This window comes from Leucopleurus acutus (genome assembly GCF_964270905.1).
Source record: "Leucopleurus acutus genome assembly, chromosome: 21".
NCBI classification, from domain to species: Eukaryota; Metazoa; Chordata; class Mammalia; order Artiodactyla; family Delphinidae; genus Leucopleurus; species Leucopleurus acutus.
The window spans coordinates 23,577,282-23,604,019 of NC_139163.1; the positions used below are offsets into that span (position 1 = coordinate 23,577,282).

At 41.6% G+C, this 26,738-nt stretch overlaps 1 protein-coding gene across 1 annotated transcript in view; it reads right to left on the minus strand.

The window, feature by feature from the left end:
- Positions 1–205: 205 nt before the first annotated feature.
- GSR (glutathione-disulfide reductase) overlaps positions 206–26,738 on the minus strand; it is a gene marked incomplete at its 5' end in the record, with an annotated part of 45,414 nt that continues 18,881 nt past the window's right edge. Inside the window, 10 exons of the mRNA XM_082863845.1 lie at positions 206–1,120; positions 3,676–3,809; positions 4,896–5,027; positions 6,721–6,832; positions 8,390–8,548; positions 10,027–10,113; positions 14,400–14,499; positions 19,697–19,751; positions 22,751–22,898; positions 25,566–25,635. Of these exons, the coding sequence (XP_082719971.1) occupies positions 971–1,120; positions 3,676–3,809; positions 4,896–5,027; positions 6,721–6,832; positions 8,390–8,548; positions 10,027–10,113; positions 14,400–14,499; positions 19,697–19,751; positions 22,751–22,898; positions 25,566–25,635 (1,147 nt within the window). The 3' untranslated portion in view covers positions 206–970. The remainder of the gene's footprint in view (positions 1,121–3,675; positions 3,810–4,895; positions 5,028–6,720; positions 6,833–8,389; positions 8,549–10,026; positions 10,114–14,399; positions 14,500–19,696; positions 19,752–22,750; positions 22,899–25,565; positions 25,636–26,738) is intronic.

Consider the following 26,738-nt stretch of genomic DNA (forward strand, 5'->3'; position numbering starts at 1 on the left):
GTGCTTCCAACTCAACCATTAAATTTGCTAAATGTTTCTTTTATACCTCTGGTCTTTATTTATAAAAGTGAAATCTCTTTTCTCCCCCATAAGGTCTTAAACCGACTTAGGGTAGCTCACTATTGGCATCTGACCCTTCAATGTGAAATATTCTTAGAAAATGAACTGTTACCCATAAACTCATAACAAATTTTATAAGAAGACTGTAATTTTATTTTCAGATTTTTGGAAATAGTTTTCAAAAAATAAAATGACAAGAATACATACAAAAACTGAAATCATTCACCGAACTATGAACTCTTAGCAGAGGAAAGGACTTTTGAAGTACATCTGAAAACACGGATCACTTCTAAAATGTCCCTCTCACTTGTGCAACCAGCCTCCTCAAATCTTTCCCAAATTTGATGAACTTCATCTCATAAAAGTAACACAAACCATTTTTAATCATTTAGAACAAAAGAAAGAATAAAATACAGGAGGCAGGGCTCTCAAGTTACATGCTTTTAGAGAAAACTCACATCCTTGCAGCAGCTTTGTAATATGCAGAGCGCAGTACTGGCTTCAAAAAAAAAAAAATGACTCTGTACTTGCGTTATTTAAATGTGAAGAGCAGCTGTCATCTTCCTCTATAAAAATTAGCAAGTGATATTCATTCAAGTACATTAATTTCACTGTACTTCATATGGTTTTATACTTAGGATGAGGCTAAAACAAAACAAAAAACAGCTAGCACAGAGCTATTAATAAAACAAATAGTAATTATTGAGAGATGTAATCAAATGAAAATCAATCCTGGATAACAAAACAGATTTCTAATTACATAAATAAGTTTACTGAAAATTTCCACTACTGGAAGATCCTAATTACAATAAAGAAATACATACAATGGGAATGGTAAGTAAACGTGATGATTTGGCTCCTTTCTGAAGGTCTAGTGGTCCAGCTGCTGGCCATATGAGTCTCTGGGTTCTCAACGAAGGGTGACCAGTTCTTCTGAAGAGGTAGGATGAATGGCAACAGTGTTATCAAAGTCGGATTTTGTTGCTCCCATTTTTACTGCGACCGCAAAACCCTGCAGCATTTCATCACATCCAATTCCCTGCATGTGGATCCCAACCACCTGCGACAGAAAAGACAAAAATCCTTCAAGTAAAAATTTTTATCTCCATAATTGTATGAGCCAGCTCCTTGTAGTAAATCTCCTTCTAGGTACACACACACACACACACACACACACACACACACACACTCACACACAATTTTTTTTATCACGTACACTAATAAATTTTTGATTAGTCATGAGAGATACCTGATATTTAAAAACCTCTAAAAAAACTTACATCTCTAATCCCAATATAGCATAACACAGCCTACATGGCCCGCGCAGCCCTGACGTCCCTCCCCTGCCTACCTCACTCAGCTCTCCCCACTCTGGACTCACCAGCTTTCCTCCTGTCCTGAGTATTCGCCATGCTCTCCCCTTTGCACAGGCTGTTCCCTCTGTCTGGACACTCTTTCCTCCCCTCTTTTAAGTGTTAAAGCCCATTCATTCTTCAGATAGCTACACCTGCCTTCCTGACCAAGTTAAATTGTCCATCATGTGAGCTCTCAGTCCCAATATTTCTCCATCATGGTTCTATCACAACTGCAAAGTTGTATTCATCTGGGGACTGGACAATTACAGTCCATCTTTCCCAGGAGATGTTAATCTCTAGATGGAGGGGACCCTGCGCACTTCTGCTCCTCACTCTACCCTCCTGGCCGAGCACAAAGACAGCCCTTAGAGGCACTCAGCCCATACGTGCTGGCTGCCTGGACAAATGACCAACAAGAGGCATTTGTTTCAAATCACATTTTTCAGTCAGGTTTCTAAATATATTTTAAAATGACTAGTTAATATTCACTTCCAGCAAATACTTTTAGGGTCAGTAGACTACTGAAAAGCAAAGTTAGAGAATATAAAACTTAGCCACAAAAATACGTTGCTTAAAAACAAATCAAGGATATCCTTAATATTAATGAACACTACACGTAAAAATGATTGATGCAAACTTAATGTTATACGTTTCTTTACAATTAAAAAAAAAATGTATCTCAAAATAAGACAACGAGGGCTTCCCTGGTGGCGCAGTGGTTGAGAGTCCGCCTGCTGATGCAGGGAACGCGGGTTCGTGCCCCGGTCCGGGAAGATCCCACATGCCGCAGAGTGGCTGCGCCCATGAGCCATGGCCGCTGAGCCTGCGCGTCCGGAGCCTGTGCTCCGAAACGGGAGAGGCCACAACAGTGAGAGGCCCGCGTACCACAAAAAAAAAAAAAATAAGACAAAGAAATCCCAAATCATGTACTGTATATACATTCAGCCAAATTTTTAGATATTGTGATCTAAATTGAATTTACAAAGAGCTTCTGGTGATAGCAGGAGCCTTATGTTATTTCTCTCCATACGGTATCCCAGTTCTTACTCTTCAGTTGATTGTCAGGTGATGTTTACCAAATGAATGAATAATAAATGGCATAAAGAAATAACTGATATGAAGAGATAAGTAAGGACCTTGCTGATTCAACAACTGGAAATCTCAGGCTACTGAGGAACATTCAGGGCAAGAAACAGCAACCTTTATCTTCCTGCCAAACCACTTACTTTCTTCTCTTTGCACTGATTCTCTGCTTCTGTCAACTGTCAGTGATGTTGATTTTTATAAGCCAGAAGCCAGGGACCATCTTGTGGTTTTCGGTGTAAGGGCCACTGATTTAGATACAGACTATGTTCTTTTTTAATAAGAAAAGTTGGAAACCATACCTGAATCTTCAGTTAAATTACTGTTCCTCACAAAGCCATGTTCCCAAGGCATATTGCTAAGTTCCACTTTAATTTTTAATTCAATTTATAGAAAAGCCCAAGAGGCTGACCTAATATCAAAACAACACCTATTTCAAAAATTATTAAAAAAAAAAAAAAAAAACCTGTTCAAACTCAAATCACAATGAGATACCACTTTGCACCCGGTAGGATGGCTACAATAAAAAAAGACAGTAACAAGTGTTGATGAAGGTGAGGAAGAACTGGAACCCTCGCACGTCGCTGAAGGGAACATAAAATGCCACAGCCACTTTGGAAAACACTTTGGCAGTTCCTCAAAAAGTTAAAGCAAAAATAGATAACTGATTATCTCAGAACATTTTACTAAATAAACTTCTTCCTCACTGATTGGTTATGTTAATATGTTAAGTCTAATTTTTTTACATTAAATTCTTACACTTACCAATATTTCTGAGTTGCCTATCTATTCTGGCCTACTGGTCAATGACAATCCCGACTTCTCCCCTTTATATTTTACGTGCTTTTTTTGGCCACACCGTGTGGCTTGCAGGATCTTAGTTCCTTGACCAGGGATTGAACCTGAGCCACAGCAGTGAAAGTGCCAAGTCCTAACCATTGGACTGTCAGGGAATTTCCCCCCCTCCACTTATGTTTTTAAAGTAGTGGAACCTTCTTTTTATGTGAAATATTATGAAGAACCGCAATAGAGAGAGAGAGAGAGAGACAGATAAAGGTGGGACTGTGCCAGTTGAATCAGAGAAAGCTTTACCTGGTCTTTCCTTCACACCTCACCAAAATACCCCATCCCTGCCAACCTTGAAGACAGTCTTGAGCTTACTGGATTTTTCCCATACCTTTTCCTCTTTGTTGGCACAAACCATTTTCATCACACATTTTGTTTTCCTTTTGGTAACTGCATGATACATTGGGGTAAAGGTGGTGGAATAAATCTTCACGTTTTCTTTTCCATATTTATAAATGGCCTCATCTATAATGCACAGGGGGAAAAAAGCATCTATCAGAAACTTAAACAATTCCACTGAGTTATCAGAGAGACGGCCAGAAATACATAACCTGAATCAAAGTACAAGGAAATATCAAACAAAACCACAATGAGCTGGGGCTTCCCTGGTGGCGCACTGGTTAATAATCCGCCTGCCAATGCAGGGGACACAGGTTCGAGCCCTGGTCCAGAAAGATCCCACATGCCGCAGAGCAACTAAGCCCGTGCACCACAACTACTGAGCCTGCGCTCTAGAGCCCACGAGCCACAACTACTGAGCCTGTGCACTTAGAGACCATGCTCTGTAATGAGAAGCCTGTGCACCGCAACGAAGAGCAGCCCCCGCTCGCCGCAACTAGAGAAAGCCTGTGCGCAGCAACAAAGACCCAGCGCAGCCAAAAATGAATTCATAAAATATATTAAGAAAAAAAAACCCACAATGAGGGACAATCTACAATATAAATGTCAATGTCATGAAAGACAAAAGACAGGCTGAGGAATTCTTTCTCTTGACTAAAGGAGACCAAAGAGGTATCAAAACTAAATACACTACATTATCCTGGAATGAACCCTGGACTTGAAGGGAAAAATGTTAAAAATGAAATTATTTGAGATAACAGGCAAACTTTGAATAAGGTCTAAAGTTTAGATAATATTGTATCCACTTAAATATTCTCATTTGAAGCTATGCTTCTGTAAGGGAACGGCCTTGTTCTTAGGAAACAGATACTGAAGTGTGTGTGCATGTGTATAGAGAGAAAATGATACAGCAAAAGTGTTACCAGTAGACAGGAGTCTTCTGTAGTATTTTTGCAACTCTTCTTTAAATTTGAAATTAGTTCAAGTAAAAAAGCTTAAAAAATCAAACAGATAGGGTGGAGTGGGGAAAGGAATTATACTCTCAAAGTACTAGTAGCTGGGGAGGAAACTGGACCTGTGATGAGAAGTTAGTAGCTAAAAAGAAATATAACTCGGGGGCTAAGATAGATTTAGTCAGCTGACACACACCTAGTTTAACATTAGCAGAGGAAGGGAAGAAACCATAAATGACCTTTATTTTTAAACACCTACCTTCTGTGAGTCCCACTGTCCCAATAGGGGGGTGGCTGAAGACCACTGTAGGGATGTTGTCATAGTCTAACTTGGAATCTTCTTTGCGTTCAAAAAGTCTATGGGCAAGTTTTCGGCCAGCAGCAATCGCAACTACAAAGATATTTTTAAATCAGTGTTTAGCTTATTGTTCATCTTAACATAGCAGGATTATTCTACTAACCGTTTATCCATCTGGCTTAACATACAAAGTTCTGACAAAGTCTTCTGTCAATGCTCATTACAATATCTAGTTCAATATAATAAAAGACCTATCAATACCTTAGTTAACAATTCACAACTATTGGCTTATGTGAATTCTGTACATTCTATTATGACCAAAAAAAAAAAAACCAAAAGACACATTTACAAGTTCCCAACCATCTGGCAAGTCACCTCTTAATGCAGATATTAGCTTTTTGATATATTTATGGAGCAAACTACATTAGTTTCAAGCATTCTCAATTCTACTTTATAACCACAGTTATTTCACAGGAATATTTTGTTTCTTTTTAAAATTATTTTTATTTCTTATTGATTTTTTTTAAAGTTTATCCTCCTTTGCCTGTTTTTATTCCTAATGGTCAAAAAAAACACTACTTGAGTTCAGTGAAAGCATCAGTTATTAATTTTAGACTTCAAATTGATAATTTTTTTTCCAAAATAAGGTATCAGTAGGATACATAAGAAATTTTTTTCACCTCGACAAAATTTTCAGCTGTTAGATTATGTTATGAAGGTTCTGAAACTTTGCTTGTTAGTTTGCTTTTGTGGAGAGAGCTTCCTAAAAGAGCTAAAAAGCTTTGGGTGTGTGTTTCCATTCTGAGTAAGACCCGGGCCATTTTGGAAAGGATGGTGAGGCCCCGGAGGGGTACAGGTGAAAGCAGATGGATGCATACCACCAGCAGAAGCAGGACAAAGAGCTTGAAATGACGCCAGTTAACTCATGAAGTAGGCTGAAGTATGGGATTCTGAGGATGGGCATCAGGTTGTATCAAAACTAAACAGTCATATAAGAATACCACTTCCGGGCTTCCCTAGTGGCGCAGTGGTTGAGAGTCTGCCTGCCGATGCAGAGGACACAGGTTCGTGCCCCAGTCCGGGAAGATCCCACGTACCACAAAGCGGCTGAGCCCGTGAGCCATGGCTGCTGAGCTTGCGTGTCCGGAGCCTGTGCTCCACAACAGGAGAGGCCGCAACAATGAGAGACCCGCATACCGCAAAAAAAAAAAAAAAAAAAAAAAAAGAATGCCACTTCCTTCCACTGTCACCAACACAACTTGGATTCTAATTTACAGCATTCTTCAGAAGATGACTGTATCATCTGTATAAAAATTTCAGTCTTCACCAAGCATTTTTAAAATCTTTTAAAGAAAAATAAATACTATTCAAAGCATTTTTAAAGGAAAAAATGAATATTACTCATAACATGTCAGGTTCCCAACCAACATCTATCTCAACACATTTTACCATTTTGATGACATGAAGACACTCAGCCTTTTAACTCTGCTTGAGCTGATTTGACTATGAAGAGCTGAACAGTTTTTTGGTTTTTTTGCGGTACGTGGGCCTCTCACTGTCGTGGCCTCTCCAGCTGCGGAGCACAGGCTCCGGACGTGCAGGCTCAGCGGCCATGGCTCATGGGCCCAGCCGCCCCGCGGCATGTGGGATCTTCCCGGACCGGGGCACGAACCCGTGTCCCCTGCATCGGCAGGCGGACTCTCAACCACTGCGCCACCAGGGAAGCCCTGAACAGTTTTATATAACACACAGAGCCTCCCTTAGCCCCCAAAAGAAGAAACATTACCTGGAGTAAGAAGAGCTTTTCCACACACATCCCCAACTGCGTAGACACCTTTTACATTCGTATTCTGGAATTCATCTACTAGGATATGACCTTTGTCATCAGTTTGAATCCCCTAAAATTGTAAAGGGACAACATGTGAGTATTTGGCCCATCTACAGAAAAACAGCAGCTCACATCTCTGGATCCGCCTCACTTCAGGCACCTCTTCAGCCTGAATCTCCAAGAAACCACAAGACTCAACCACAAGATGAAAAACATCTTAGCAAGCTGGCAGGTTTCATATCTTTTGCTTAATTTAAAAGGTAAATATTTAACTCAGTTTTGAGGAGTTTTAACAGGATTTGTCTTTGCATTGTACGATTCAGCTGGCCAGGTAAGCCTGAAAAGGAATCACTCAACTATCAGACATGGTACTTGGCATCCCCGTGGAGTCCACCTAAGACAGTGATTTTCAATTCCTTGGAAGTGCTCCTCCTGAAGCATGCTAACTCATACTTTAGACAGGCACAGCCTGAAGCAGCCATCAAAAGTAGACTTCTTTGAAGTTTACAGTTTTATCTTTAGAACTCCAAGCAAAATTTGTATTCTACTCTAAAAGATATCAATGTTTCCTTTAACCAAAATTTCTCCCTATACATTGAGTCAAATTTTTGCCCCAAGAATATGTGTCATGCTTATCTTGTGGCTTTGCAGATCCCCGGTGTATATACTCCCACGTGAGAAGTAGAAGGCCAGCAGGCATAGGGAGTAGGTAGTGTAGTGGTTAAGAGTAAAACCTTTGGAGCTGGGAGATCTGGGTTCAAGTCCCAGCTCTGCCACTTACTAGTTATGAGACCACCCATTTATCAACAAATACTTGACCCACACCCCAGGCTACTATACTTGACTGTCCTTCAAAATTTAAAAGAACAAATAAGAATGCTAACTACAGCACTGGTAGATGAGCTTCACATCTGTACCCATCCCCGAGTGCCACAATGTCCACGACAAGTCACACAACCATCCCTTAGGATTAGAGCTGCAGACAATAAGAAATCATTATAGGGCTTTAAAGAGACAGGTATCATAGTAAAAAAGAAATTTGTAGGGAGAAGGCTAGTCAGGAAATGGCGAGACGATGACCTGATCTAGGGTGATGACACCAGAAAGGGGAAAAAAAACCTTTATTTCCATTCCAAAGGCAGAAAATGGGATTTAATGACAAACTGGACACATGGAATAAACAGAAAAGAATCCAACAGAACCCACTCAAGTTTTGGGGGGTCTGGGGTTGGATCAGGGGAAATCACAGGACTATTGACCGATTCAAGAAGGTTTTAGGCAAGGAAAGTGGTCAAAAGGTACAAACTTCCAGTTACAATATAAATAAATACAATACCAGGGATATAACGTCCAACACGGAGACTACAGATAACACTGCTGTTAGGAGAGTAAACCCTGAGTTCTCAACACACAGAGAAAATTTTTTCCTTTTTTCTTTTCTACTTTTATTGTATCTACATGAGAAGATGGATGTTAGCTGATCCTCTTGTGGTGATCATTTCACAATGTATGTAAATCAAACCATGGTGCTGTATGTCCTAAACTTATGCAGTGATGTATGTCAGTTATTTCTCAATAAAACTGGGGGAAAAAAATAGAACATCGTAGGCAGACTAGGTCAGCTTACTAGTTTGTTTAAATTCAGGCCCCTGGAGTTTGGGTCCCGTCCAATGGCCCAGAGTAGACAGTCAACATCTGGAATGGTGGTCAAGGTGGGTTTCCTACCAGGAACTGAAGTGACCATGCAGAGTTCCAGGCCTGAAGACGTTTTTTTAACTTCCTTGACCTATTGGGAGATACAGTTTGTTAACTGGGGGTGTGGGGATGGGAAGGAAAGCAAATAAAGAGGAAACTAGAATTCTTAACATTTAAAAACTCTCCACTGAATCCTACATATGAGTCTTACACGCTGACACATTTAGTTTTGCCCAAAAGCCACCAATACTGGAACTCTCTGGAACCAAGATGATATCCTAGGTGGCCCCAAATCAGCCAGCAGCCAGAAATGTCAACTCATATCAAGACCCTAATGCTTCAGCTTAAAAACAAAGTATTTGGGCTTCCCTGGTGGCACAGTGGTTGAGAGTCCGCCTGCCGATGCAGGGGACACGGGTTCGTGCCCCGGTACGGGAGGATCCCACGTGCCGCGGAGCGGCTGGGTCCGTGAGCCATGGCCGCTGAGCCTGCGCGTCCGGAGCCTGTGCTCCGCAACGGGAGAGGCCGCAACAGTGAGAGGCCCACGTACCACAAAAAAAAAAAAAAAAAAAAAGTATTTTAAAGCGTACTTCTTCAAAACTGTGATAAAATTTTAAACCACAAATCTAAGCACAGTGATTTGCAGCTGGAATCGGGGGAGGAAACGGCTGCAGAAGCATCATTAAGAGAGTTTTAAAAATTGCACCATCCTTGCTCCTCCCTGGACATTCTTAATCAGGACTTGGGAGAGGAGGATAAGATCAGATCCGGAGAGTGAAGGGCATACATAGTTTAGTGAAAGTCCCAAGGGGATTCTGATGTGGACCTTAACCACCAGTCCAGTACTTCAGCATTTACAAAGCAACTTCACAGTTATTGTTTTACTTATGATACGGCCTATGCTGAAAGGGCAAAGCTTTGGGGAAGAAAGTCATTTTTGCAAGGCTAATGCTCCAGGAAAAATCTGACATGTAGGTGATTCCCTGAGAATAAAAAAAATACAAAGTAACTTTGTCATTGTTTCCATCTACAAAACCCAAAGGTGTTCTTTCAAAAACAGATTCCATGGGACTTCCCTGGCAGTCCAGTGGTTAAGACTTCACCTTCCAGTGCAGGGAGTGTGGGTTTGATCCCTGGTCAGGAAACTAAGATCCCACATACCTCACGGCCAAAAAGCCAAAACATAAAACAGAAGCGATATTGTAACAAATTCAATAAAGACTTTTAAAAAAATAGATTCCATAATAATATTTCCTGAAATAAATAAATAAATATAAATAAATATAGACCTGAAAAATAAGGATGTTCAATGAGGCCTTTGAGCACAAAAATTGTAGTTTTAGTTCTAACTAAACTAAATTCAACTTCCAGATTTCTAATCTTTTATACCTTGGATTTCATTAAAACATTAATGTGAAATGCAGCTTCTGAGGATAAAGAAAAGACTTGGTAATACTCTAGAAAAGAATAAACTGACTGGGGTAGGGATAGTTTGTGTTTATAAAGCTGGTGGGGTTCACAACAGATAGACGACCAAGGGCCGTAAGCTCGCCCTGGGCCCGGTCATACCTGCGAGTACTTCAGCACCTCTATGCCAGCGTTCTCCAGCTCCTCAGTGCAGTTGGAACTGATTATTGAATCAAAACTTCTGAGCACCTGTATACACAGGCAGCAGAGGAATGGGTGGTGGGAAAGAATAAAACTTCATTAAAGATATGCTACAAACCTGGGAGGGAAATTTCAGTATCAACCCCCCTCTTATGTCCTTCTTCATTCACGGCTGCACTATGAGTGGAGTTTTTTTTCTTTTTAGTCATCTTTAAAAAATTATGGTTCTGAAGAACCCAGGGGCAGGACAGGAATAAAGACACAGACGTAGAGAATGGACTTGAGGACACCGGGAGAGGGAAGGGTAAGCTGGGACGAAGTGAGAGATTGGCATGGACATATATACACTACCAAATGTAAAATAGCTAGCTAGTGGGAAGCAGCTGCGTAGCACAGGGAGATCAGCTCGGTGCTTTGTGACCACCTAGAGGGGTGGGATAGGGAGGGTGGGAGGGAGATGCGAGAGGGAGGGGGTATGGGGATATATGTATACATATAGCTGGTTCACTTTGTTATAAAGCAGAAACTAACACACCATTGTAAAGCAATTATACTCCAATAGAGATGTTAAAAAAAAAAGATTTAACCAAAATAAATAAATTAAATAAGCTGCTATAAAAAAAATTAAAGTATAGTTAATTTACAATGTTGTGTTAGTTTCGGGTATACAGCAAAGTGATTGAGTTATACACACACACACACACACACACACACACACACACACACACTCTGTGTCAGATTTTTTTCCATTATAGATTATTATAAGATATTGAATATAGTTCCCTTTGCTATACAGTAGGTCCTTCTTATTTATGTATTTTATATATAGTAGTATGTATATGTTAATCCCAAACTCCTCATTTATACCCCCTGACCCTGCTATCCCCTTTGGTAACCAGAAGTTTGTTTTCTATGTCTGTGGGTCTATTCCTGATTTATAACTAAGTTCATTTGTATCATTTTTTTAGATTCCACATATAAGTTATATCATATAATATTTGTCTTTCTCTGGTGAGTGAAGTTTTAATAAGTCTGTTTTCCGCAATCACCACCAACGTCTGCATTACACCTGACTTCACCCACTCCTGTTCTAGAGTTAAACTCATAGGCAACCTTCACGCCTCTACTGTCTTTGCCATGTTCCTCTCCTCCCAAGCTCTTCTCTTTTTCATAAGAATAGGGACCAGAAATTCTCTTTCCCCTTTCAGTATTCCAGGGCCAGCTTTCCTGCTGATACAATTTAAGGGAAGATTCTTGAACAAAATCTCCCATTCTAGGCAGAAAAGTCAACTACATGGCCTTAGAGATTTTTTTTTTTAATATTAGTCTTAGTATTTGTTTAAGGTTTCAAACTATGTATTTTAGGGCTCTAAATTTGGTAAAAATGGGATCCATTCCAATTAAGGTTCCCAACAAAGTTGAAAACACTGGTTTTTCTTCTGGAATGCTAGATGTTGTTCTATATGAGCCATGGCCGCTGAGCCTGCGCGTCCGGAGCCTGTGCTCCACAACGGGAGAAGCCACAACAGTGAGAGGCCCGCGTACCGCAAGAAAAAAAATAATAATAATAGTTGTTACTGTCTAGCAACTTTTTTCTTTTATTTTAATAAATTTATTTATTTATCTTTGGCTGCGTTGGGTCTTCGTTGCTGCGCGCGGGCTTTCTCTAGTTGCGGCGAGTGGAGTCTACTCTTTGTTGTGGTGCACGGGCTTCTCATTGCGGTGGCTTCTCTTTGTTGCAGAGCACGGGCTCCAGGCGCACGGGCTTCAGTAGTTGTGGCACACAAGCTCAGTAGTTGTGGTTCGCGGGCTCTAGAGCGCAGGCTCAGTAGTTGCGGCACACGGGCTTAGCTGTTCCGTGGCATGTGGGATCTTCCTGGACCAGGGCTCAAACCTCTGTCCCCTGCATTAACAGGCGGATTCTTAACCACTGTGCCACCAGGGAAGTCTCTAGCAACTTTTCTTTACTTAGACTTCCTCCTTCCTTCTCTAGAGATTTCTTCGGGATAACACACAGGTGGGGTAAAGGTGGGAGGTCGTGATTTATTCATAGAGTAGCTCTAGAATGGAGTTATACCAGGAAGGGGAGAAGATGGAGAATGCACTGGGGGTGGGGGAGGGCAGGAAGCCCAGATATACGTGGCTCTCTGCCACAAGCCAATTTTCCAAATGCAGGAATTATCCACTCTACTGATAAACTGATGTCATTTATTTACTTATTTATATATTAGATTCAGGCTACCTATACCTCTGCCTTGCTCCTGCCATCTAATTTGCTGGACATATTCCAGCAATGCAAAATAATACTGACCTATGAAAAACATTCTTCAGGACAAAAATCTCCTGGGGGTTAATTTTAGGACAAGTCTAAAAGCCAAAGAGAAAGTCCTCTGGAGTCCACACTGACCAGTATTATCGGTTTCCCTCATCTGCCCCCCTATTTGCTCAAATACTCAGGAATTTGAGTCATTGCATTTGAGTTGTCAGGGATCTGATAAATGTTCCAAAGGCATTAAATGACTTGCCCAAGTCACACACTTGTTGGGGAAGGCCAGATTCTTAGGGACCAGATTCTTAGGCCAACACTCTTGTTATTGTCCCACACGGTGTCTCTGAAAGCTCCAATACTGTGCCACAACCTAGTGGTGCTCAGTCACGATTAATCAACAAAACACATAAAGCAACACTTAATCAAGTACTGAGAAACATGGAGGCTGAATTTTAGCAGAAAGAATATTGGCCTGAGCTTTCTCAGAATTTCGTTGACTCTCAGTTTTGATATTAATTAGCAGTCATGAAACCTCACTTGGCCTTAATTTCTTCATCTACAAAATGAGGTTCCAGTCGATGAGATGATCTATAAACTTCTTTTATTATTATTATCTTTTATTGTGGTGGAAAACGCATACCATTAAATTTACCCACTTAGGGCCTCCCTGGTGGTGCAGTGGTTAAGAATCCGCCTGCCAGTACAAGGGACAGGGGTTCGAGCCCCGGTCCAGGAAGATCGCACATGCCGCGGAGCAACTGAGCCCGTGCGCCACAGCTACTGAAGCCCACGTGCCTAGAGCCTGTGCTCTGCAACAAGAGAAGCCACCATAATGAGAAGCCTGCGTGCCACAACAAACAGTAGCCCCTGCTCGCTTCAACTACAGAAAGCCCGCATGTAGCAATGAAGACCCAACGCAGCCAAAAATAAAATTAATTAATTTAGAAAAAAATTTACCAACTTAACCATTTCTAAGTACGAAGCCCACGGTGTTAAGTGTATTTACATTGTTGTGCAACCAGAACTTTTCCCTCTTTCAAAACTGAGACTCTGGGGGTGGTGGGGAGGGATAAATTAGGAGTTTGGGATTAACAGACACATACCACTATACATAAAACAGATAACCAACAAGGACCTACTGTACAGCACGGGGAACTACACTCAATATTTTGTGATAACCTATAAAGAAAAAGAATCTGAAGAATAATATATACATATATAACTGAATAAGTATGCTGTCCACCTGAAACTAACACAGTATTGTAAATCAACTATACTTCAATAAAAAACCAAAAAAACCTGAGATTCTGTATCCATTAAACGATAACTCCCCATTCCCTTTCCCCCCCGTCCCTGGCAACCCCATTTCTACTTTTTGTTTCTATGAGTGTGACTACTCTAGGTACCTCATAGATGTGGAATCATACAGTGTTTGTCTTTTTGTAATTAGCTTATTTCACTTAGCATAATATCCCCAAGGTTCATCCCTGTTGCAGCATGTGTCACAATGTCCCTCCTTTTTAGAGCTGAATAACATCCCATGGGATGGATATTCCTCATTCTGTTTATCCGTTCATCAGTGGACACAGGTTGTTTCCGCCTCCTGCCTATTGTGAATAATGCTGCGATGAACATAGGTGTGCAAATATCTTTGATACGTTTCCTTTTAATGCAAAGAATTTAGTAAATTTTTTGACTGAGTGTTAATAATCCAACACTATCTGATCACATTAAATTGATTTTCAGAATAAGAAATTAACCTGAGAGTTTGCTCAATTTAACTAATATTTATATTTAAGGATGTATGTTGTTTTAAGGCATGCTATCTACCACTTCATGATGGAAACACCAGCCAGTCTGATCAAATCTAAATCAGTATCATCAACTAGCAGTTGGTGGCTGGGAAGGATGTAAGCCCTTATTCAGATGCCTTCAAAGCGGCTCCCTGTGGAACAGACCAACCAGCTCCACATGTTTGCACCCTAGTATTTAATGACAACATAAGAGAAAATTCTCCCTGTAGATTTTTAAAAAGATTCACATCAAGGAAAAGGATAGAATTTACCTTATCATGCCGTATGATTAGTGATGTCTTAGAACCCAGGGCGGAAAGGATCCCAGCTATTTCCACAGCAATGTAACCAGCACCAACGATGACACTGCGGCTACCATGAGAGTAGAGGGTTAAGATCGTTAAATAAACTTATTTTAGAATAATTTTAGATTTACAGAAAAGTTTAAAAGAGAGTACAGATAGTATACCCCCTGCCCAGTTTTTCCTAAAGTTAACATCTTACATTCATAGCAGCACTATTTGCAATAACGAAAGACATAAAAACAACCTAAATGTCCATCAACAGACGAATGGATAAAGAAGACATGGTATATATATACAATGGAATACTACTCAGCCATAAAAAAAGAACGAAATAACACCATTTGTAGCAACACGGATGCAACTAGATATTATACTAAGTGAAGTAAGTCAGAAAGAGAAAGACAAGTAACATATGGTATCACTTACATGTGAAATCTAAAATACGACACAAATGAACTTATCTATGAAGCAGAAACAGACTCACATAGAGAACAGACTTGTGGTTGCCAAGGCGGAGGGGTTTGGGAAGGGATAGACTGGGAGTTTGGGGTTAGTAGATGTAGAATGGATGGACAAGGTCCTACTGTATAGCACAGGGAACTATATTCAGTGTCCTGAGATAAACCATAATAGAAAAGATACAAAAAATAATGTGTATATATGTATAACTGAGTCACTTTGCTGTACAGCAGAAATTAACACAACATTGTAAATCAACAACACTTCAATTAAAAAAACATAAAGTTAACATCTTATAAACCATGGTACAGCTGTCAAAACTGAAACTGGGGGGCTTCCCTGGTGGCGCAGTGGTTGAGAGTCCACCTGCCGATGCAGGGGACACGGGTTCGTGCCCCGGTCCGGGAAGATCCCACATGCCGCGCAGCGGCTGGGCCCGTGAGCCATGGCCGCTGAGCCTGCGCATCCGGAGCCTGTGCTCCACGATGGGAGAGGCCACAACAGTGAGAGGCCCGAGTACCGCTAAAAAAATAACTAAAAAAAAAAACTAAAAAAAAAAAAAAACTGACACTGGTACATTACTGTTGACTAAACTTCAGACTTTATTCAGATTTCACCTGTCTTTCCATTCATTTCCTTCTTCTGTCCCAAGATCCAATCCAGGATAATACAGTAATTTTAAGTAGAAAATATCCTTCTGTAGAACGGAAATATATTTTTAGGTGTTTTAAAAATTACTTAGCTTCATTTCCTCAGAGAGGAAATAAAAACCCTTTGAAGCTAGAGACGATTCCTTATGCAGAGATCTTCACACCTAAAATTAAAATTGGCACCACAATTTTTGTTTTTTGCTTGTCCGAGAAAGTCTTTATTTCTCCGCCATTTTTTTTTTTTTTTTTTTTTTTGTGGTACGCGGGCCTCTCACTGTTGTGGCCTCTCCCGTTGCGGAGCACAGGCTCCGGATGCACGGGCTCAGCGGCCATGGCTCACGGGCCCAGCTGCTCCGTGGCATGTGGGATGTTCCCGGACCAGGGCACGAACCCGTTTCCCCTGCATTGGCAGGCGGACTCTCAACCACTGTGCCACCAGGGAAGCCCTGTCCGCCAATTTTGATGGATAATTTTGCAGAGTAAAGAGTTCTATGTTGGTGGGGTTTTCTCCTTTCAACACTTTAAATGTTCCACTTTCTTGTTTGCATAGTTTCTGAAGAGTTGTTGTAATTCTTATCTTTGCTCCCCTTATAGGTCAGCTGTGTATCATCCTTCTGGCTTCTTCCAGAATTTTTTCTTTGATTTTCTACGGTTTGAAAATTATATGCCTAGGTATAGTTTTTTGACATTTATCCTACTTAGTGTTCTCTGACCTTCCTGGATCTGTGGTTTGGTGTCTGACATTAATTTTGGGGAAAGTGACAGTCATTATTGCTTCAAATATCTCTTCTGTTCCTTTCTTTGGCATCACAATCCTCACCACCGTTATTCTCCTCTGGCTCAGAATTTTCCCTTGATCATTGCTAAATTCTATCAATCTTTGCAATATGATGAAAGGCCAATTTAAGCAAGCCATTTTAACTTGTAGCATAGATCTGCAATGAAACTAGATGCCCTGAATAAATTCTGGTCTAAAAAAGCATCTTAAACACTAGATAAATGTTTGGGTGAAGGTCTGAGTCCATGGTGGAGAAGCTAAGCCCAGCCCTAGAGTAATCACTGCAGCATACCGAATAAGTGCCCTTCAGCTGGAGCTAACCCTTTCAGGGCTGGAGTTCTCTAAAGCATGGTCCTACCACTCGTGCAATGCTTGGGTAAGAAGAAAGCAATCAGGGAAGAAGAAAGGAAATCTTTCTTTAGTACCTTCTACAAGTAAGGTACCTATGTTGTGACTCCCTGCCTTCAGAGGGCTATGGTCTGGATGGAGGATGAGGTATGAACCTGAATGGCTATGTATTAGAGTTAAGGATGCTCTTATCCTACAGCCCAGTGTATAAAAAAAGAAATGTCTAGTTTGGAAACTAGGAAGTAGCTCTTCTTCCATCTCTACCATCCTGTCTCCTATTATATGTTGACCACTTTTCCTTTCTTTGGGTCTTCGCTCCTTACTTTCTTCTTTCCTCTCTCCATCGTCTCTCTCTTCCGCAAACATTTCTTATGTAAGTCCTACTTCTGTTAAGCATTTCACTGGACACAATGGGTAGCGATCCCTGTCCTTGAGGAATTCCTGAGGGGAAACATGCCCAGGGGTCTGTTAAAGCTCAGAAGGCAATACTTAGTTCCTGCAGGGGAGAGGGCTCAGAAACACTCCAGATTCCTGAAAGATGAATAGCTCTGGCAAGGGTTGGGAGAAGTATTCCCAGCAGAATGGATATACGAGAAACACGTGTGAAACGTCTTGGCTTCTTCAGAGAGGAGACAAAAATCTGCAAGGAGCTCAGTGTTTCCCCCTCAGCTTCCACAGTCCCCTCTAGTCTACCTCGTACCACTAAAGTAACCACTGGAAACAATCTTTTTTTTTCTTTTTGGTTTAAAAAAAAAAAAAGGAATTTATTGATTCATGTAACCGAGAAGTCCTGACTTCAGGTATGGCTGCATCTAAGTGTTCCAATGATGTGTCAGGACCTGGTCCCTTAAAGATGCTCAGCTTTGTACTTCATGTTGGCTTCATTCCCAAGCTCTGCACTGTGATACAGAGACTGCCAGAGGAATGAAGAGACAGTGGCATGGTCTTAACAAGCTGAAGCTCAGGCTGGGGAGCTGACATCCAGGCTTTTGGAGTCTTGATTTTTTTTTTTAATTAATTAATTTATTTATTTTTGGCTGTGTTGAGTCTTTGTTGCTGCGCACAGGCTTTCTTTAGTTGTGGTGAGTGGGGGCTACTCTTTGTTGCAGTACACGGTCTTCTCATTACGGTGGCTTCTCTTGTTGCGGAGCACAGGCTCTAGGCGCATGGGCTTCAGTAGTTGTGGCTCACAGGCTCTAGAGCGCAGGCTCAGTAGTTGTGGTTCACGGGCTTAGCTGCTCCGCAGCATGGGGGATCTTCCCGGACCAGGGCTCCAATCCGTGTCCCCTGCATTGGCAGGCGGATTCTTAACCACTGCGCCCCCAGGGAAGCCCCTGGAGTCTTGATTTAAAACACCAGTCTTCAGTACATGAAAAACTCAGTAAGTTAGGTAAAAACTGTGAACCAAGCACAATCTCCTTCGTGCCCTCAATGCCTGTTGGTCTTGGAGAGTCTCCAGGAGAGGAGGGGGGAGGCCGTGGCTCACCCTGAGGACATAGACACTTTGGCAGCCACACCTGGGAGCCCTCCACCACCTAGAAACAATCTTATATCCTGCTGAGTCCCCAGAGCACTTCTCTTTCCCTCATTATGGCCGTCAGAACCTCTTGTCCCACAATGTTCCACAGACTCCACGCTCCAGCCTCCCCTCAACCATAAGCCCAATGAGGGTAAAAGCTGGACCATACAGCCCAGAGCACATGTTACCTCGCCTATAAATTTGTTCCTTCTTTGATTATTTACTTACCTACCAACATAACAATGATAAAGGAGTCTTAAAAAAAGAAGACAAAAATCATATACCAATTGTTAATTCATTTTCCTATGTTCCCAGAGTCTTGTTTATACCACGCATACATTCCTTTCTTCAACTTGTAGTGCTACCAGCACAAGTTTAATAAATGGTTTAAAAATAGGTAATGGACAGATATCTAGAATGAAGCGTCTTTGCGTCCAGACTGAATTGTTATCATTTAAACACGATGAGTCAGGACCACATTTCTGCATATATTCTCACATGTCTCATACCCTTCACACCTAAAACCAAACAGATCATGAGGAAAGAAAGGCTGCTCTCTAACACACGGCCCTGCCCCACAGACAGCAAATCTAAAATGCCTGTTTGCTTTTCTCAAAGTCAGAAGATGACCTGGTCTGAATGTCCTAACAGGACATTTTCACAGCAGCTATGGAATTACCAAGATGCCCTCTTGTCCCTGATGAACCACCTGTGGTTCCAGGTGAATTAAGGTAAAGGAACAACAGGGATTATTAGTCACCCTCCAGAAAGGCCTTGATGCAAAAGCACGGGATTAAGACTTCCCACTGCATTGGCAGCACCTGCCGAGAGAGCAGCAGAGTTGAGCAATAATGACTCCAGGGTGAGTGCTACTCAGAAGGAAATAAAGGCCAAACTCTGGGCTAACAGGGTCCCTCCTCCAGTTCCCAGGTGCCCTATCACTTACAATGAGTGAAGGGAGGACCCCTCTAATCAAGGAAGCCTGCAATTGGCAGCTTCTTCAAATTAGAGAAACAATCCTCCTCATTATGTTTTTTCTCTCTGTGTTATCTAAATCCATGACAGAAGTCTACTAAGGTTATGAGGACAAACATGTATAAAGGCCAATTTCAGAAAACCTATTTTTGTGAGACTGACAGAGCCTTCATTTATCCAGATGCCTCTGTACTAGCTGCTTTGAAGACCAGAATCACTTTAGACACATTATCAACTGATGCTCTATCAAGTTGAAGAAAGAAAACAGTTTTAGGGCTTCAGTGTTTATTCTCAAAACCACCCTGCATTTGATTCTGGTCCTAAAAATTTTACAATGGCCTCTGACCAAAAGCATGAAAGATCTGAGTCATTTATTGCGGGCTACTCATGGATGAGAGACCCAAGGTCATAAAAAGAGAAGAGGTAGAACAGAATTCTGGAAATTCCTCCATTTAACAGTTGGGAAGAGGAGGTAGAAGTGTTGGGAGAAACTGAGGGAGAATGAACACGGAGGTCAGGAAGGAAAGCAGCTCACCCAGGCAACTCTTCCAGCTGAAAAAACCCATCACTGGTTATTCCCAGGCTGGCACCTACGTAGGAAAATGCAATATAGGTCACACAGATGGAGTTTCCTCTTGTAAAATAATCACAACATTTTATGGACAAACCAAACACTTTCTCAGCCATCACACTCTCTGTTTCGACAAGTTCTGTTAAAGTCTCCACTTGGGAAGCTGCCAATCAAATCTTCCCTGAGTCAACATTTTTATTTCCTCTGTAGAAATAAGAGTACTGATGACTAAGTAACTATCAAATTTCTTTGAGGAATTAAGATCTCCTCAGCTTGGGACTTCCCTGGTGGTCCAGTGGTTAATAATCCGCCTTCCAATGCAGGGGACTCGGGTTCGATCCCCGGTCGCGGAACTAAGATCCCACATGCCTCAACTAAGACCCAATGGCAGCCAAATTAATTAATTAATTAATTTTAAAAAAAACCCATCCCCTCAGCTCTCATGAATAGACTCCTTGCTGGCTCTGCTTCATTCTCCCGCCCCCAAATGGGCTCAGCCTTGGTTCTCTTCTCTCTGCTTTTTTCCTTCAAAGGTTTTAACCAACTGTCCCTTCATTGTGGGAGACTTCCAAATGTGTAGTTCCAGTTTTGACCTTCTCCCCAGGTTCTAGTTCCATATTTCTAACTGTCTTTCTATACCATTTAACTTTGTTTCAAACTCAGTATTTTCAAAATAGAATCTTAACTTTATTTCCCAAGCCATATCCCTCTCTTGTTTACCACTTCAGCTGAAAAGACTACCTTCCATCAGTAATCCAAAGTCTTGAGTTATCAATCCGTAATTCCTTCTCTCAACAACGGCCATCTCATCGGTTATTTAAAATACTGCATTTCGCCAAATTCAATGCATGATGATTAAGGACCCATCCTGATTTCAGAGGTGTTGAGTATTTTTTTTTAAATGTGTCTTGGAGTCAATGAAATATACTAGCCGATTCATCCTTCTGTGTCTCTTATGTCTGTCCTCTCCTCCTAGCGCCTGGCACATAGCAGTGGCTTAGTAGCTGTCTGCAGAGCTGAACTGAGTATTTCCACCACATTTCAGACGCTAACCCTGTAGTTCAGAACCTATTACCACCTCCTGTACGTTCTATTGCAACAACTTGCTAACTGGCCTTCTGCCTCTGTAGATCACTATCAGATTAGTTTTCTATAATTATCACTTAGGTCTTGTCACTATCCCATTTATAGGCTATTAATAACTGGTTTTCGTGAATGACAGAGATTCCTTAATTTGACTTCATAAATGTCCACAATTTGGCCCCAACCTTCTTCCAGTTTCAGTTCAATGTACTTGCTTCCAGATTTCACTGCCAGAAAAACTGGTTTAATTGACTGAATGTCCTTTAAAGACCTATTTATTACCCACTGGTTCTTCTGGTCTTTCTCTTCTTCGGCACATGGTGCTCAATTTGTAAGCCCTTTTCCCAGGAAGTCTTTTTGGTCCATGACAGCTCATAGTAATCCGTCCCACCTCTGAGGACCCCGACCCTCACTGTCTGGCAATCACCTTGGAACACTTACCTTTTATTTTATTTCTTTGCATTTGTTTTCTATTACATGTTTTAAATTAATAAATGTATATCTTTTTTTTTTTTTTTTTTTTTGGTACACGGGCCTCTCACTGCTGTGGCCTCTCCCGTTGCAGAGCACAGGCTCCGGACGCGCAGGCTCAGCGGCCATGGCTCACAGCCCCAGCCGCTCTGCGGCATGTGGGATCTTCCCGGACCGGGGCACGAACCCATGTCCCCTGCATCGGCAGGCGGACCCTCAACCACTGCGCCCCCAGGGAAGCCCAATAAATGTATATCTTAAAAAATTCAAAAAGCACCACAGAGCATCTAGTGAAAAGCAGGTCTCTTTCCCAACCCAGAGCTCTGGTCCTCTCCTTGGAGGGAGTTGGCACTGCAGGGTTTTAAGTGTCCTTCCAGAGATCCTAGTGCATCTGTACAGTCTCCCTGTCTTTTTAAAAAGACATAAACTGGGGCTTCCCTGGTGGCGCAGTGGTTGAGAGTCCGCCTGCCGATACAGGGGACACGGGTTCGTGCCCTGGTCCTGGAAGATCCCACATGCCGCAGAGAGGCTGGGCCCGTGAGCCATGGCCGCTAAGCCTGCGCGTCTGGAGCCTGTGCTCCGCAATGGGAGAGGCCACAACAGTGAGAGGCCCGCATACTGCAAAAAAAAAAAAAAAAAAAGATGTGTATATCCAATCTTACCAACTAAATTTTAAGTTACTTGACAACAGCATCTTCACATTTTTTACAGTAGTTGTTCTTTAGCTTTTGGGGAGTCATGAACCCTTTTAAAAGCTGGTGAAATTTTATCGATCCTCTCTCCAGAGGAAAAAATACATAAATACATACACACTCAAAATTTTCCATATAAATTCAGGTTGGTCATGGGTCGTAAGAAGCCAATCCATGGTCATGGGTCTTAAGAAGAAGTTGTATAAACTATGATCACCATCCACAAAGACCTTATAATCTACTTGGGGAAAAAGATACGGACAATGTTTCCTATGAGAGAACAAGGCAGTATGTTATAACTCATCCCTGTGTATACAAAGGTAGACAAGACTGTCTCGGAGATTTCTTACTTCTTTAATTTTCTAATTCTTTATATGAGAGAAAAATATGCATATAAGAAGGCTTAATTAGCTGATGAAGTTACATCTCTACAAGATTTCTCTCTTAAAGAAAACAGTAGATATCTCATGACAAACTGAGGCTGAAAACAATCTCTGCTGTGCCGAGAAGGGAAGGATGGGGCTTTTGCTGATTCTTCCCCCTGTGTTACTGTAGTATGTCTGAGCCTGGAGCTGAATGAAATATCTTCCTTTGCCCCCTCACTAGGTACCACTTAGGCCAATTACATTTAGGTTCTGCAGAGACCTTCTCTCATGTGTCCAAGACAAAGAACTGGTACAGGGCAGATCCCCTGGCATGACTTGTAAGGTGGAAAACAACGGTAAATTCTTCCTGACTATTGTTAACAAGTATACGCCTTTGGAAGACTCACCAGGGATCTGGCTCTCCTGAGGAAGCATGGGCACGCCGCCTGTGGCAATCAGGATGTGAGGGGCGGTGTACTTTTCCCCGTTGACCTCCACTGTGGGCTGGGCATCACCTGTGAATACTGCATGGCCGCGGATGATTTCTATGTGGGACTGGAGAAGGAAGCATGGTCACATTAGCCTGTTCTTAAGATTAAAAAACAAAGGGGTGGGGAAGGGAAGTACTGGGAGTTTGGGATTAGCAGATGCAAACTATTATATATAGGATGGATAAACAACAAGGTCCTACTGTATAGCACAGGGAACTATATTCAATATCCTATGACAAAACACAATGGAAAAGGACATGAAAAAAAAATATATGTATAACTGAGTCACTTTGCTGAACAGCAGAAACTAACGCAACATTGTAATTCAATTATACTTTGATAAAATAAAAAAAAAAGAAGAAGAAAAAGATTAAAAAATAAAACAAGGGAATTCCCTGTCCAGTGGTTAGGACTGGTCGGGGAACTAAGATCCTGCAAACCGTGTGGTACGGTCAAAAAATACCCAAAAAACAAACAAAAAAACCAAAAACCAAAACAAAACTTGCTGCAACTTCTTACATCTTTCCATTCTCTACTGAGGATTGTGATTTATGGTTTGCTGATGCTAAGACAACTCTCCAACGTTCGAGTTTCTGCAGAACTTCTGACTGTTAATTGATACTTAGGTTGGGGGTTGCCATTTGATGCTAGAAGTATGCAGTAAGAAAAAACAAAGGGACTATCTTGGGCCAAAACCCAGAGACTAAAAAAAATATATGCAAGTCATTCCCACAAGGAAGAAGATTACATCTTTGTCCCCAAGAGTTGAAGGAGAAAGCCTTTCTCACTTACAATGAAAACACATTGAAGAATGATGTGTCTGGAGGAAAGAAAGAAGGCTGAGAAAACAAAAGGATAAAGGTGCAGGGAGCTGAGGCCAAAAGGAAATACTCTGGCCAAGGGAGGGAAAAGCAATGTTTCTGTTTTTTCAAACGAAGGGGGGAAGAATACCACAAAATTCCATGACCGTGAAGCTCTACACTAGAGGTGTTGAGAACTCAGACTTCATTTGCTCTTCCTGGCAGCCTCTGTGCCTGGGCCTGAGTTTGGACTGCCAGCAAGCTTCTGCCTGCCAGGATACACATACTGGCAAGAAATGTGGGCAACTCACAAGGATAATGGGATCCTGTAAGCACGATCACAGAATGGAGCGTTGCAACATTTTGGAACATACCTGGTTCTGAATTGAGCTATTTCCTCCTTTCTAATCAGCCCTCCAGGCCTGTTCTGCAGGTGCCCTGCTTAATCAAGGTGAATCAAGATTGATGCCAAAAGCCACGAGGCTCCTGAAAAACTTTCCTTCAGGAGGTAATGATTTCCTACCGGGTGCTAGACAAAAAGGAGACTGAGTCGAGTGGCAATAATATGGGTAATCGCTTGGGGAAGAAACTGATGAAATTTTTATTTTCATTTCCTAGGATATTTCACAGAAAGTTTCCTATTCCGAATGTCTGGATTGCCTGTGATTCCTTTTCCATAAGGTCATGGTAAATTCTGCTACACACCAAGATTTTTGAGTATTAAAAAATGCTATTTCCTGAGTAATTTTCCTATCTCTTTTGCAAAAGTACTTTAAGCTAGCTCCATTAAAAAAAATTTTTTTTTTATTTGGGTGTTGTAGTATAGCAAATGGCATCTCATTTTCATGTCTAGCCACCTTAAAATCTCTTGAACTCAGTGCACAGGGGTCTGAAGACCAAATACTTTCCCCTTGAATTTGGGGGTTAAGGTCAGAAAATATCACCCTCCAAAAAAATAAACCCAATGAATGATAAGAATTAATATAAAAATTATGAGGTTAGCCATCTGTACAAGTAACTCACCCTAAAAAGGGGTTTATAAACACGTGCTAATGAGATTACAGTGGCCCAAATACCATCCCAAATATACTGACCTAGTATAACCTAAGCTACGTTGATGTCTTAGAAATTGCAGAGTGAGACCACAGAGACCAATTAAGGGTGCTGGGAGTCACACTGTCAAGAAAAGGGAGAGTTGGGACTTCCCTGGAGGTCCAGTGGTTAGGACTCCGCACTTTCACTGCCAAGGGTGTGGGTTCAATCCCTGGTTGGGGAACTAAGATCCCACAAGCCACACGGCGAAGCCAAAAATAAATAAATAAATAAATAAAAAAGAAAAAGGAGAGTTGGATGGTGCTTCAGTACAGTCCAGTGGAAGAGGAATGACATCAAAGCATGAGCGTGGGAAAAGCCTCAGCAGAGCAAAGGACAACATACATTTGCTGAAGGCAAACACACCTTTGCCCAATTTTCCTGATTGGACTTCATTCACAGAAACGTCCTTCTGAACCATAACAGGGTGTCCTGAGTAGATTTAGCCACCAAGGAGGAGGGTGTTCTCAGCAGACGAACTATGGCAGGTTTCCAGCCAGATAACGGTCCTGATTTTAACCCATAAACTGGCACATCGTTACATAATCAGGCTCTTATGTGCTTGGTTTCTGGAACTAAGTGGAGGGTCAGACAGGTGCAGGCAGGCATCAGGTGAGACCTGATTCGCCGACTTAGGCACATACGTCCCACTTTCCGTAGAAATAGAAATGAGACTGGCCCACCAAGTCCGACTTACATTCTTACAGGTCAATATCAAAACCAGTAATCACAAAAGAAAGAAAAGAAACAAGAGATAAATGTAAAGGCTATGTCTGGTCAGATTTGGTTCTCCGGCAAAGAACAGCTTCTTCTCAAAGTTCAAAACCTGGCATGCTCACCTTGATTAGATTGTTCTGATAGATGGTGTTTAGGCGGCTCACGTAGGCATCCCGCTTTTCCTTTATAACCCTGCAATGAAACCGGAGTCAGTACTGAGGATCTGGACTCTCCTCTTTCAGTCGTAACTAGGGCCTCTGACACTGAACACGCCGGAGCAGAGAATCAGACTGTCCATAAGAGCCCTGGGAGTGAGTGTCTCTAAAGACAGGCACACCTTCCCCTGTGTCCGTCTGCGTTCCGTATGTGCAGAACCCTTATTCTACTCTATGGAGAATGTTCACTTGGCACGCAAGGTTCGTAAATTTCTTTCTGCAAAGAAGGCAAGGAGAGCTGCTTTGGCACAGTGCCTAGTATAGGGTGGCCACTCATTATTTGCTCAATAAATGAATGAATATGCTAAAATTAAAAAAAAAATTTATGGCTAGAAAAGTTCATGGCAGGGAATCCCCTGGTGGTCCAGTGGTTAGGACTCCATGCTTCCACTGCAGGGGGCTCAGGTTCGATCCCTGGTTGGGAACTAAGATCCTGCATGCCGCAAGGCGTGGCCAAAAAAAAAAAAAGTTTATGGCAGTTCCTTTAGAAGTTAAACACGGGGGATTAAGAGGTACAAACGATTACGTATAAAATAAATAAGCTACAAAAATATATTGGACAGCACAGGAAATATAGCCAATGTTTTATAATAACTCTAAATGGAGTAAAACCTTTAAAAGGTGTGAATCACTATGTTGGACATCTGAAACTTACATAATATTGTATATCAACTATACCTCAATAAAAAAAATAAATAAAAGGTATAAAACTTCAAAAATAGTTAAATATTAATTGCCATATGACCCAGCAATTCCACTTCTAGGGATAGTCCCAAAACAACTGAAAACAGGGACTTGTAGACCAATATTCATAGCATCATTATTCACAATAGACGAGAGATGGAAAAAACCCAGGAGTCCATTGAAGGATGAATAAAGAAACAAAGTGTGGTATGTAAATATTAGGGAACAGCATTCAGCCTTAAAAAGCAATGAAATTCTGACACATACCACAGCATGGACGAATTCTAAACGTGCTACGCTAAGTGAAATACGCCAGGCATAAAAGGACAGATGTTGTATAAGGTACCTAGAATAGTCACATTCATAGAGACAGAAAACTGAATAGAGATACCAGGG